Source organism: Meriones unguiculatus, chromosome 6, assembly GCF_030254825.1.
Source record: "Meriones unguiculatus strain TT.TT164.6M chromosome 6, Bangor_MerUng_6.1, whole genome shotgun sequence".
In the NCBI taxonomy this organism is placed as follows: domain Eukaryota; kingdom Metazoa; phylum Chordata; class Mammalia; order Rodentia; family Muridae; genus Meriones; species Meriones unguiculatus.
In genome coordinates, this window is record NC_083354.1 from 635,131 (window position 1) to 649,388 (window position 14,258).

Sequence of the window (14,258 nt, forward strand, 5' to 3'; positions counted from 1 at the left end):
GATTGAGGCAAATTTTGTCCAGACAACTTAAACTTTCAGTGTTTGACAAAGTTGCGTTTAATTGGCTTTAGCTGGTGGTCCTGTGTTCCTCAAATACCAATACTCATACTCATTGTCACTGCTAAGAAAAGTGTTTTTGAGTACAATCTGATGGTCACACTTTCCTCCTTTTTTTTTTTTGTACATTAGACCCTCCAATCTAAAATAATTTGTAAGAACATTAAAATAACAAAAATTGAACACAGAGTTGAAAATTTTTATCAAATTTTTACAAGCTAGTACACTTGCAAGAGACTGCCTAGATCAAAACACTTCTCACAGAGTAACCCCAAGTGCATATTAGAGGAAGATTTTTTCCACGTATCAATTCTGTTTTATTAGTCAACTGGAAACCTACATGCAGTCCTCAAGTCCAGGAAGGTTTTTATTTAATCCTCTTCCTCATCTTTACCAGCTCCAGCACTAGCCTTGCCTTTCTTGGCATTCTTCCTCTTCACTCAGCCTGGATGAGAAAGGAGGAGATGTCCATGTGCTTCTGGGAGTCCAGATAGACAATGAAGCACAGAATGTTGCAGATCCTGATATGATGCTTGTGGATCAGTACACACGCATGGTGAATGGATTTGGCCAGGTCCAACTTAAAGACCTCATTCTGCAGCTGCCTGTCCAAGAAATCCTCAGCCTTCAGGCATAGGGTGTATTCCAGCTTCATCTTTCCCTCATTCAGCACTCCAATTTGAACAAGTTGCCTCAGTAGAACATTGCCTTCAAAAAGATGCTCTGGGGGTCCTTTTTGTCCAGTGTCAACAATTCCCAGGCAGCCTTGCAAATCTTGCACAATGTAAACTTGACCCAGTATACCTCCTGTTTGTTGTGGAGCTCATACTCTCTGATCAACATCATTTCTTGTTTGAGAATGATTTCTCAAAAGCGTCTTTGTGGGGTCACATAGTTTTTTTGACATCCCCAAATTATGGTAACCAGCATGCTGACTTCTCTAGGCCTGCTGATTCTATGAACTGATGCCTATGAGAAAGTGAGGTGCAGGGAGATTTTAAAAATGAGGAACACACATATGTGTGCATGCACACACAAACTGTATCCTAGTTGGCAACTGCAGCATAAAACAAGAAATCAATTTAACAGGAACCAAGAATATGCAGTTACAGTTAGCTAGGGTGTTTCTACCCTGAGTTTTCAGAACACTGTTGGGTGCTTCCCCTCAAGACTTTTCATGGCAGGGAGTAGAAACCCAGGGTAGGATAATGCTTCTGTAAATGCTTATTCACCAGCATTGACCACCACCAACATGCATGTCATAGTAAGTGAGACCACCTGGACTTGGAACTAGCTATTATGCTTATTTCTCTACCAGAGAAAAGAACGGTAAAGACAGAGTAAAAAACAGCACAGGGTGACAATGGTCATTACATCCTAGAAGTCCCAGTTGTCTTGTCAAGCAATGCACAGATCATCAAGGTGGACAAGACACTCTTAAATAACAGCTACTGGAAAAGAAGAATACTGATGTACCTCAAAATGATTCTCGCATTTTTTTCTTGTAAATCTCCCATACACCTAACTGGCCAAATTTCCAGTCTCTTGTGTCTGTTCAAATTGTTAAAGTGTAACCTGGGCCTAGGATCTGAAAGAGAGTCAACAATGACAAAATATTTGAATATATACCCATGGGGTCTATATGAGCTACTACCTCTCATCAGACAAGACTCTCTTTACAACAAATGGAGACCATCACTGCAAATCACATCTGGTTACAAGGGAAAATGTCTACAGATCATGGTGATTCCCGACCCCAACAGATATCTATATCCCATACCTACAGCCTCAGTGGCTCCACAAATAGTGTGGATGGTGGGGCAAAGAGACTCTGAGAGGCAAAATACAAGGAAGTGTGATGTGAAACAGTCTGTCTTAAAATGGTTGCATAAACAAGAACAAAATAATGAATGTGTTGATGTAGAAGGGAGAATTTTGGAAGGGACTCACTACTAGACCAAGAAATTAGCCTCTCTCAGGGATGAGCTTTCTAAGTGATCACCCAATACAAAGTGTTCAGCCCTTGGGATGGTTATTCTTGCTTGTCAACTTGATTACATCTGCAATTAACTAAAATGCAAGAGCCTGGGAAATTTAGCCTCAGATATATACATATATATATATATATGTGTATATATATATATATATATATATATATATATATATATTGAATGATTGGAAGCAGGTAGCCCACCTAATTTACAGTCTGAGGATCCACCCTAAAACTTTGCCACACCTTTGTTTAAATGAACCTTCCCCCACCCACCCACCTGAGGATTCTCTAAGACAGAAGCTAAATGGTTTCTAGTAACCTGTTCAATTAAGGTTGAGACATTTTTTCCAGGATTTGGCTATCATTCTAAGTGAACATCTTTCTCTTCATTAGTACACACTTGTTGGAATCTTAGTAGAGGATTTAATGGATGAGTTACATGTAATTTTAACCTCTTTCTCATCATTAGTACACACTTGTTGGCATCTGTCTCAACATACTCATATGGTTCCTTGGGCTCTCTAAATACTAAGCATATCTCAATGTGAAAAACTGGCAAGTAACATAAAATAGTCCTAAACATTCTTTTTCATAATTTTTGAAACAACATTAATTTAGCATTGATTTGATTAACTATAAAAGTAAATAAAACAGTAGATTGCAAGTCTAGTAAAAACAAACAAAAAGCCTAGTAATGCTTATTTACAGGAACATTGAAGAGACACTCAAGGAATATCACAGCTGGACAGACTGCAAAAACCAACAGATCATGGGGCTCCCAGCCCCAACAGATAAACCTATATGATAACCCCTGCATGATTGGCTCCATAAACATTGTGGAAGAGGGTGAGAAAGCTAGGAAGAGCCAGAATACCAGGAAGTCTGCTGTGAAAGTGTCACTTCTAGAAATGGCTGCATAAACAAGACTAGAACAATGGACATATTGATGTGGTAGTGGAAATTTTTGAAAAAGTCCCACCCCTAGGTGAAGAATTAGCCTTTATGAGGGATGAGCTCCCTAACTGATCACCTCGCACAAAGTGGTCAGCCCTTGTGATGGTTATTCTTGCTTGTCAACTTGACTACATCTGGAGTTAACTAAAACCCAGGAGGCTGGAAGGCTGGACTCTACCTTTCCCTTTCTTTCTTTCTTTCTTTCTTTCTTTCTTTCTTTCTTTCTTTCTTTCTTTCTCTCTCTCTCTTTCTTTCTTTTTTCTTTCTATCTTTTTCTCTCTTTCTTTTTCCTTTTTTCTCCCTCTCTCTTTCTTTTCTTTTATTTTTTTCAGACAGGGTGTTTCTATCTAGTCTTTGTTGGCTTGGACTCACTTTGGACACCAGGCTGGCCTTGAACTCACAAAGATCCACCTGCCTCTGCCTCCCTGAGTGCTAGGAATATAAGTATGTTCCACCACACCAGCCCAGCTGGAATTTTTCTTTTGAGGGATTTTTCTTGATTGAATTATTTCAAGTAGTAAGACCCACCCAACCCAGATCTTTGGAGGTGTGAAGATCCACCTAAATCCTAGCCAAACCTTCTGTGGCTGATGATTTAAAGGATCTGTAAGAAGGGAAGAGAAGGGGAAAGTGATGCAATTTTATTTCAGCTAAATATACTAAAAATACAAACTCAGCATCCATGGGCAAAATTTCCTGACTGAGATGCGGAAGGTTATTAACTATTGCATATCTACAGCACTAACACAGAATTCTCTGTCTGGTCAACATGAACTCTAGACAGCTGGGGAGCTAGAAAACCTTGAATTCCAATGTTACTCCAAAGAGTCAATAGTAAATAGAATGAGATTTATGGCTTTCTTCCTTTCTTTCTTTCTTTCTTTCTTTCTTTCCATTTTAGAAAATAAAGTTGAGTGAGTAGAGAATGAAGATGTTTGGAGAAAGTAGTCTTTGGTATTTTCTAGAATCAGAAGTTAATGACATCATCTGTTGCATGATCAAAAGCAAAATGTAAGCACACTGAAATATTTAGGTACAGCAAAATATTGTAAAATTACTTTTTTAAAAAGCAAACTTCTTACTCTATATTTTAGGCTGCCTGGAACGAAAAAAAAAAATCTGTCTGCTTCAGTAGTACAGTTCCTATGACTCTGGGATTAAAGGTGTGAGCTTCCACCCAGCTAAACAATGACTCAGGAAACCTTATGGAGATTTGCTTGTGGAAATTGGAAAGAGGGTTGATTTAATCCACTGGAGCTCACCTATTGGAAGCATTAGTAAAACCAACCAGGGGAGGAAGTGGGCATGGTCATCACAGCCTCCATAAAAGGAGATTCCAGAGCCTAACCCGGTTCATTCTTTTCCAGACTCCACAGAGTGTGTTTCCAAACCTTCTGGCTCCAGACCCTGCTAGATCTATCCCCTCCACACATTGAGGATCTGACTCCAGAGTTGAGCTAACATTACTGCATCTCTACCAAACACTGCTGAGGCCAGAGAAAATTCTTTGGAAGATTACTGCATCTCTACTAAATATTGCTGAAGCCAGAAAAAATTCACTGGGTGAGTGAATAATTTACCAGAGAAAAATCTTTGATGTTTTCTTATTTTCAATTAATTGTAGAACTGAAGTTTCTGCTGAGAAGAGATATTTTGCTATTTAACATAAAAATGACTCTGTCCCCATTTAGTTATCTGATATAATGTGGGTTAAAGTTATTGATAATTTCACATTTATCATTCTCTACACTTTATTTGAGCTGATGTGTTGCTATACTGAGAGATAGTCACAGGATACTTTTCAATTTTTTGTATCATCTAAGTTCTAAAATATTTTAAGAACATTCGATTTTGTATGTATACTATCACCTATAAATAATGGATATACAATAACATATAACAATTAAATGCTCTCAATTGTTTGAAAATATACCAGAACTTAGAGATATTTAGGAACAGTGTAGAGGTACAGTATGTTGTTTCCATTTGTTGGCAATTATGAATAAATGTGCTATGAACATATTTGAGCAGTCTCCTTGTGGTATGGTCGAGCATGTTTTGGGTATATGTCCAGGAGTGGAATAGCTGGGTGTTGAGTAAGATCTATTCCCAGTTTTCTGAGAAATATCCAGATTGATTTCTATAGTCATAAAAATTTGCATTCCCACCAGCAATGGAAGAGAGCTCCCCTTTCTCCACATTCTCACCATCATGTGCTGTCACTTGGTTTTTCTGACAGGTGTTACATGGAATCTCAGAGTTGTTTTGATTTGCATTTCTCTGATGGCTAAAAACATAGAACATTTCTTTAACTGCTTCTCAACCATTAAATATTCCTCTGCTGAGATATCTCTCTTTAGTGCTGTACCCCATTTTTAATTGGGTTATTTTGGGTTTTTGGTGTTTAATTTCTTGTTCTTCATATATTTTGGATATTAGTCCTCTGTCAGATGGAAGGTTGGTAAAGATATTTTCCCACTCTGAAGGCTGCTAATTTGTCCTATCGACAGTGTCCTTTGCCTTGGAGACGTTTTCCAATTTTCATGAGGCCCCATTTTTGCATTGTTGATCTTCGTCCCTGTGATATTATTCTGTTCTGTTCAGGATGCGCTCTCCTGTTCTAATAAGTTCAAGGCTATTTCCCACTTTAACTTCTATTAGATTTAGTGTATCTGGTTTCATATTGAGATCTTAGATCTACTTGGACTTGAGTTTTGTGCAGGGTGATAAATATGGATGTATTCTCAGTCTTGTGCATGCAGACATCCAGTTAGACCAGCACAATTTGTTGAAGATGTTTTCTTTTCCTCATTGTAAGGTTTTGACTTCTTCATACAAACTGGGGTGTCTGTAGGTGTGTAGTTTATTTCTGGGTCTTTGATTAGATTCCATTGATCAACTTGTCTGTTTTTATGCCAATACCATATGATTTTTATTACTATTGATATGTAGCACAGCTTGAAATGAGGGATGGTGATAGATTCACAAGTTCTTTTATTATACTGGATTATTTTAGATATCGTTTTTTTTTTTCTATATGAAGTTGAGAATTGTTTTTTAATATCTGTAAAGAATTGTAATGGAATTTTGATGTGAATTGCATTGAATCTTGAGAGCTGCTTGATAGTCTACCATGTTGGAGATTTGGTTATTCCTGACAGAGTTTTGTATTGGGTTGGAAGGCTACATTCAATTAAAGACAGCACCAATCACACCTTTCCATTTATAATAGTACATTCAGGTTAAAGTCTGATGCAATCTTTAATTTCTCTGTTTGATTTTAATTATCTCTGTGTACTTCCAAAGCATTATGGAGTGAGGTGTCCAATATAGAATAAATTACCTTTGTGGAAAACATGACCATCAGAGAAGTTAAGAAAGGCAACATCAAAGCCACAATCTCTTTGCTAAACTAATCATTGACAATGAGTGTTAGTCCTATATTTTTAGTTACTCTGGACCAACTCTAAAGCTATTTGACTACATCTGTGTCAAATCTCAGAAACTTAAGTTATTTTCACAAAATTTGCATTAATCAGGCTTGGAGAGATGGCTCAGAGGATAAGACCACTGGCTATTTTTCCAACGGTTCTAAATTCAATTCCCAGCAACCACATGGTGGCTCACAACCCTCTATAATGGGATCTGGTGCCCTCTTCTGGCATTTAGGCATACATGCAAGCAGAATACTGTATAAACAAACAAAGAAATAAGTAAATAAATAAATCTGTAAAAAAGATAAACAACTGGAATTAATCCAAACAAGATTATTTCTTTCTGTAAAATGTAAAAGAGATGAAAAATGAGCATTTGTTTGTTGGATAGGTAAGTCTCAAATAGTCATGTGATCCTCATTTATGCCTCAGGATTTCCTCCCATAAATTCAATGCAGGAGTTGTGTCTTTTGGAATCAAAGAGGTCACCATGAAGAATTTTCCTCGTATTCAATTGATGTTATTTAGGATTGGTATGAAAATGACTGCCCAAGTCCACTATTGATTTTTGGGTTAGATTTATGTCAGGTGGTGAGATCCAGCATAAATTCTACTGAGATCATTGCACAATTCCATAGCTTGATCCCAAACTGAAGAAAAAGAGAAAGAGGAGCAGAGCAGCAAACATTCCTTCCTTCCTGCTTCCTTATATCAGATGCCAAGAGAACAGATGCTTTCAACTCCTGCCACTTTTTTTTCTTTTTTGGTTTTTTTTTTTTTTTTTTTTTTTTTTCAATGCTGTTTATTCAGGAACATTGACCGATCCTCGGACCCCGGGGAAAGCCAGCCCACAGCTTAAATAGCCTCTGGGTACCCAACCCAGGCGTGCCACGGGAGCAATGCAGATAGGTCCACATACATGGAAGCAAATCAGATCCTCGGCCTTAGCCAAATGTGGAGTTGTTCGTGACAGAGAGCACTCACCATCGGGAAGGTGGAAGGCGGAAACCAGCTCCATCTTTAAGGCATAGCAATCCGCAGCTCTCTACAGTTCCCCCTTTTTGTTTTAGACGCATCAGGCAAGAGTAGAGGTCTGATCTCTGATATTAGAAATAAATTGGGACTTTGTACAGATGTTCATTTAGGTGTCATCCACCCAAAGAGCATCAGACCTGTCCGATACCTTTTTCTCAGAGGCGGGACCTGGGGCATCAACCCGCATGCAATCAGACATGCTCTTCTCTGGGTCCAAAGCGCCTGACCCTGAGTGCAGTGCTTAGCCTCGCATCCTGAGCGTATCATTTTAGCTTTTTATGGTATCCAACCATGCTTGGGGAGAATGTCCTGCTTCAATGGCTGTAAAGGCCTGAATGATCATGGCTGCATCACACTGTTGTGAGACTCTAATCTTGCATATATACCACAGGCAAACCAAGGAGACCAACACCAGAAGGCCTGCTAACACTCCCATGCCCGCCCATTCCTTCAGATGATTCATGGCTGCAGCAATCCATGTTGATAATCCTGTGGCTAGTCCTGCGTCCACTCTGGTAGAATTTACTGTGACAATGGCCATGAGTCATACTGGGCAGACTGCTCAGACCCTGAATAATCATTTAGCCAATGTAGCTCATGCCTTAGTTGTACATAAAGGAATTAATGCTCAACTAAAAGGAAGCTTGATGGTGTTCAATCAGAGGATTGACCTCTTGCAGGAGCAAATAGATACCCTATGGCAAATCGCTCAACCTGGCTGTCAATGAAAGTATGCTGGACTTTGTGTCACTAGCATACAACATGAGAATTTTTCCTGTGCTGCAAATCTGTCTAAACAATTGTCGAGCTATATTTTAGGTAATTGGACTGGAGAATTCGATACTATGATGGAGCAGCTGAGAGTGGCCATTGTCACAGTAAATTCTTTTTTGTTTTTTTGTTTGTTTTTTTTTTTTCCATAGCAGATGGCCAATACCCCTGAGTTATGGGCCAACATAAAGTATTATTCCGGTAGTATTTTATATCAGGATTAAGAGAAATAACTATTATTGTTTACAATGTATCAAAAGGTGGATCAGTGGAAACTTAATGTCAGATATCAAACAAAAGCATATACTGCAGAAGGTGTGAAGTAGGGTGTATTTTATTGGATAGACAAGAAGGAGGTGTTTTATGTCTGCGATGAAAGGCCAGCCTCTGGAGTCGAAGAACTGTGACAACTTTACAGTGTATTTTTTTTCTACCACATCAAAGATGCCTTTGGCCTTGAACTAAGGTACTAAATTAAGCTGAAGCCTCTACAAGAAATGTAGATGGGAAGACATAGAAGATCATGAACTCACTCTGTGTTTCCATCAGGAAAACTGTAACAGGAAAGGGCAAACTCACAACCCTATGCTTAGTTTTCTTCTTGGTCATACAAAAAATGAAGGCTGTTTTGCCATAGACAGAATTGAATCACAACTTGATCAGATTTTGTACAGTCTCTTGTTTCTCTTGGGCCCAATAATAATAATTCTGCTTCGTTCCTCAGGAAAATGGAGTCAGGTATCTCACAGGCCTTCCAGGAAAAGCTCACCTGCCCCATCTGCTTGGGCTGCCTAACAGACCCAGTTACCATAAGCTGTGGCCATAGCTTCTGTCGGGCCTGCCTCTGCCTTTCCTGGGAAGACCTGCAAGATCCTGTCCACTGTCTCCTGTGTAAGGATCCATCCCAGCAGAAGGACTTCAGAACCAACGTTGTTCTGAAGAAGCTGGTGTCCATTGCCAGACAGGACAGCCTCATGATGTATCTGAGCTCTGAGGAGCAAAAGTGTGTGACCCACAAGGAGGCAAAGAGGATCTTTTGTGAGAAGAACAGGGTCCTTCTCTGTCAATTGTGCTCTGACTCCCAGGAGCACAAGGGTCACAGACACTGTCCTATTGAAGCAGCTTCTGAGGGGCAAATGGTAAGTAATGTTTCTGGGAGAACTTGAAAGGTGGAGAAAGGAAGCTTAGAGAACACAGGAAGATCCATGTCAAGATTACAAGGAAACCATTGCATTCTGAACAATAACATTTCAAAAACAGCTATTGGAGAAAGGGTGACTATAAAATGGAAGCATCCCTTGGGAAATCCATTAGTGTAAAATAATTTCCAGTTTTGAAATACAGTTTGCTGATGTCAGTGGGAAGTAAAATAGTAAGTGTATATCTTTAAAAGTTGTATGTCACTGGAGATAAATTACTGAAAGTATATTGGAATTACATGGAGAGAACCATTTGGAAATCCCAGTCAGATCCAAATTACTTCAATCAGGCTTACTAATCATGTTACTTGAGCAAAGAGTTATTTTGTATTTTGTACTTCTACAGTCTGAAATCTAAAACTCAGTTATCAAAGTCAGAAAGTAAAAACATAGTGATTCTTTAACATTTCCTAAAGTAATTGTTGATTTCTATTGTCTGTCCATCAGGACTATGACTGTGTTTATTCTTGTTTACAGGAGAAACTTCTAAAGCAAATGGCATCTTTATGGGAGAAGATCCAAAAAAATCAAGAGAATCTAGAAGCAGAGGAGAGAATGCCAACTCAGTGGTTGGTGGGTATGGGACTGATGCTGAAAATCAGCTTGAGGAAACTAACTATCTCTCAAATCTGCTCATTCACAAGTTGAGAATAAGGCATGGGTGTTGATACTAGGAGAACCTTTTCTGCAGGCCTCTAATTCTGAGTGTAATATACATTGTTTCAATCAGACAGCATGGCCTGGCTATGGCAGAAACATTTAATGAGTGATTTGCTGACAGTTCATCACATTGCATTTGATCCTATGACTGCCCCATGATGATTAAATAACATCTGCAGAGTTTCTTCTTTGAGTGAACGTGTGAATTAACAATGAATAACTTTTCTTCAGGAGGCTCAGATCTCCTTAAATTGATGAAAATGCTTGGAGAAAATATTGGGTTGGTTTGTGCTATTAACAAAAAATAAATGAATAACAGAAAATAATTCACATTTCTGAAAAGTGGGGACAGAAAATCAGTGTGTGCAGCACACTGACAGGATCCTACTCATTGACTTTAAACATAGAAGGAGTCAGTGGAGAGGATAAAATACTCTGTAAATGTGACCTAGCATGTCCCTTTTCCTTTAGGACTATGTGACTCTTCGGAAAGAAATGATCAGGACAGAGTATAGGAAAGTACATCCAGTCCTCTATGAAGAAGAAAAGCAACATATAGAGTATATGGAAAATGAAGGCCAAGCTCTTTTAAAGAAACTCTGGGAAAGCAAAGCCTTGATGGTTCGAAAAAGGAATCAACTAATAGAAATGTATCGGGAGCTGATGACAATGTCCCAGCAGCCATATGTGGTGCTGCTCCAGGTGAGCATGGAGGAGTGCATGAAAGGGCTTTGTTATCTGAGGCCCACAGTGGGACTGTTACATCTAAGATAGCTGTCCACAATCCATGCACTTATTGTCAGCGGATATTAGGGATAATCTGGAGACACTATGTTCTGTCATACCTTAAAAGAGCAAGCTTTTGACCCTGTGTCAGTGAATTCCCCATTGAATATCTCTTCATCTTTTGCTTTTGTAGCTTGTTTATCTGAAATCCCTAATTCAGTTATTCCTGTTACCAAACATTCATTCTGTTTTGCCTCTACTTGAAAATTATGTAACGTTTTAAAGAGATTTATAGTTATTGTCTTCTCTTTACAAAATGTAATTTTGTGTGTTCTTTGGAAGATGAAGCTTCGATGTATGGACTTTTTTGGTGGTGAGTGATGGCCTGAAACTCAACATAATCCTGAGGTCTCAAAACACCAAATTCTCTAATTATAGGCATGAGGTGTCATTCCAGTGAGGTCATAGTTTTAAAGTAGTCTTACTAAAAGCATGCCTGTGCATTGTAGACAGGCTCAAACAAAGTCCCATTTGTAGACAGCTGTGGGTGTAAAGAAATGTATGTTCACTATGTATGCATGTTCTTCTTAATTATTGCCCTCATAGTCTGATTTCATCAAGAATTCTCTTCTGCTCATTTGCTTGGTTGGTATTATCTTAAGATATGAAAATAAATTTGAAAGGTCAATAAGTGTGATGATGACTAACATTTGTATGAATTTCATATACAAACGTTGTATGTCATTTCTTCAGAAATCTAAACTATTCTTGTTTTCTTTGCAGGATTTACAAGACATGTTCAGAAGGTGAGTATAGTCATCAGTGCAAGCCAGGATCTTTAAAGTATGCCATAAAATTGACCAAGCTGCTTTAGCAATCTAAAAATATACTTTAGACAGGAATAATCAATTGCTTATGTATGATGCTTGAGATTGGTTTCATGTATATGACATCTGTAATCCTTTACCAGAAAGTGCCTTTAGTTACTACTTAATAGTGAATCAGTGTATTCAAGAGGACTTGATGATAAAATATCTACCTTTGAAATCATAAACTTGAGTTCCATCAGCAGCATTTTTGAGTAGTAGAACAACAAATTGGTAGCAGGAAGGGCTCCAAAAAATATCTAGGAGGAAACTACTTTGTCTCCTGATCTTTGGGTCACTATGATATCAGAAAATGCTTTTGTGAAAGTTTTTCTGTCAACTGTTTACTTGTACTAATTTGATTTGTTTTAATTATGTGTGTGCACACATGCATGTGTGCCATTGTACATGTGTAGACATCAGAGTACAACTTTCAGGAGTCAGTCCTTTCTTTCCACCATGGGTTCCAGGGACTTGACTCAAGTTGTCAGGCTTATGTGGGAAGGGATTTAACTCCTGAGTCACTGTCTGAATTTGGAGTGAGCATTTCTCCTCATCACTGTGATGGTGTCTTTAGCACCAGGCAGATCAAAGTATTCCTCTCCTTGCAGGAGTGAGTCAGTGCAGCTCTGCATGCCCCAGGTGATGAAACCAGAGCTCAGTGCCCTGTCCATCACTGGACTGATTGAGAGATGCAAGTGTTTCCAAGGTGAGTGTCAGCACTGCTGAAATGACCAGAGGTGCCCTTCAACAATGAGATAACCTTCACATACATGATTTTCTTTTAATCTCCAGTCAAAGATATGTCAATGTAAGTCTCATTTCTAATCATGTTTATTCACATGTCATTTAAAAAATATGGATGAACATGAATATAGTGCTATATGTGACCCAGGATGAAATATAGTATCATTTGATCCTTGAGACATAAGGAAGGATAAATTAATTGAAAACAATATAACTCATGTTAAATATCCCCAGTGATAGAGATATTCGATTTTCTTTCCTTAAACATTTTAGCAGCTGAATTTATAAAGTACATGCACTTCTTAGATTAAAAATACACAAAATTTAGTGATAGACACTTGTAATCCCAACAGTACATACATGTTGAGGTATGAGGATTGCCCATGAGTCTGAGGCTAGACTGGTCGATACAGTGAGTTCCAGGCCAGTCAAAAATATATACCAAGACTGTATCAAAAGAAAACTAAATAAATAAACATAACATAACTATATACACCAGGGTGTATATTATGAGCAATAAAAATAAAACAAATTTGAAGGACATGAGACAGTGTCTAAATTTCCCTGTTACATCTAAATGTGAATTATACCCTCACAGGGAAAGAGTATCAGAGAAGCCAGGGGATAAAGGCAGACAGTTACAACCAACAAACCAATTTTAATGCATATTTAGCCTTTCCTTGAGTATAAACATGAGTGCTTCTATGCAAATAAAGATATTATTATCATTGCCCCTCTCTTACAAATTGGTTTTATGGAGGACCATGATGACAGCCTTCACTCCAGACCTTGAAGCAATGCATGCATCTTCCTTTTGCCAGGTGTAATTAAAATTCACCTAACAGAAGTAGGATGAAGCTTTCTCCTCTTTTTTTCCATCAGGATCCCATTCTGTTTCTCGTTGAATTTCTTGACTTTGAAGTGTTTGAGCCACATTTAACCCTTTAGCCTTAGCTGTCTCTTTTGTAATTCAGGCAATCTCCAGGTACCTCTCTGACCTGAGAAATTAAAATGCTCATTTTAATTAAAATGTTGCCTCTTTCCACAGTGTGCATTTTATTTGGAAAAGCAATCTTAGCCCGTGACAAGATGACCCCATTTGATATTGTGAGAACAGTCTGCTTTAGACCTCGCCATGAGGACACAATTTTGGAATCTGCTGGACGCTATTTTGCCACCTGCGGATCACAGAACTTCACCTCTGGGAAATATTACTGGGAGCTGAATTTAACCAAGTCTTTGGAATGGGCTCTAGGAGTCTATGAAGATGGCTGCCAACAGACTGAACCTGAGGGTGCATTTCTCCTTGTGTGTGTGAAGCAGGGTAACCAGTACAGTCTCCTCACCACCTGCCCAGTAATTCATCACTATATAGGGAAGCCAGTGGGCCAGGTTGGTGTGTTTGTTGACTGTGAGGGTGGATGTATGAGTTTCCTGGATGTAGCCAAGAGTTCCCTCATATACAGTTACCCTCCTGGCACCTTCAATTACCCTGTCAGGCCTTTCTTCTCCTATGGTGGCACAATTTAATAGAAAGCTGTAATCCAGTACCTTAGTGCTGTTTAATTATTTCCTTCTGTATGGTTATCACTTTTCTTTTCGCAGTTATATAATAAAATACTATTAAATATGGCTGACTATGTTTCCTTTTCATTTGTGGTCCTCACCTTTTTTAAGTAGGTTTCTCTTGTTTCATTGTTTGTTTATTAGTCTTTGCATACATTTCAGAATTATCAATTAGCAGTGATATTCAAGTTCAGAATTAAAGCCATTTTTAAGAATGCTCAGGACCCTCGGTTGGTTTTAGCATTATAAA

General features: G+C 38.5%; 1 protein-coding gene and 1 pseudogene across 1 annotated transcript; one reads left to right on the forward strand and one right to left on the reverse strand.

The window, feature by feature from the left end:
• Positions 1 to 428: 428 nt before the first annotated feature.
• On the reverse strand, positions 429 to 987 carry LOC132654802 (small ribosomal subunit protein uS4-like; annotated as a pseudogene).
• A 7,985-nt stretch (positions 988 to 8,972) lies between these two features.
• LOC110542696 (tripartite motif-containing protein 43-like) lies at positions 8,973 to 13,972 on the forward strand. The gene is made up of 6 exons (XM_060386094.1): positions 8,973 to 9,383; positions 9,921 to 10,016; positions 10,575 to 10,805; positions 11,613 to 11,635; positions 12,307 to 12,404; positions 13,491 to 13,972. Exons 1-6 carry the CDS (start codon positions 8,973 to 8,975, stop codon positions 13,970 to 13,972), a joined length of 1,341 nt encoding a protein of 446 aa, XP_060242077.1.
• The last annotated feature ends 286 nt before the right edge of the window (positions 13,973 to 14,258 follow it).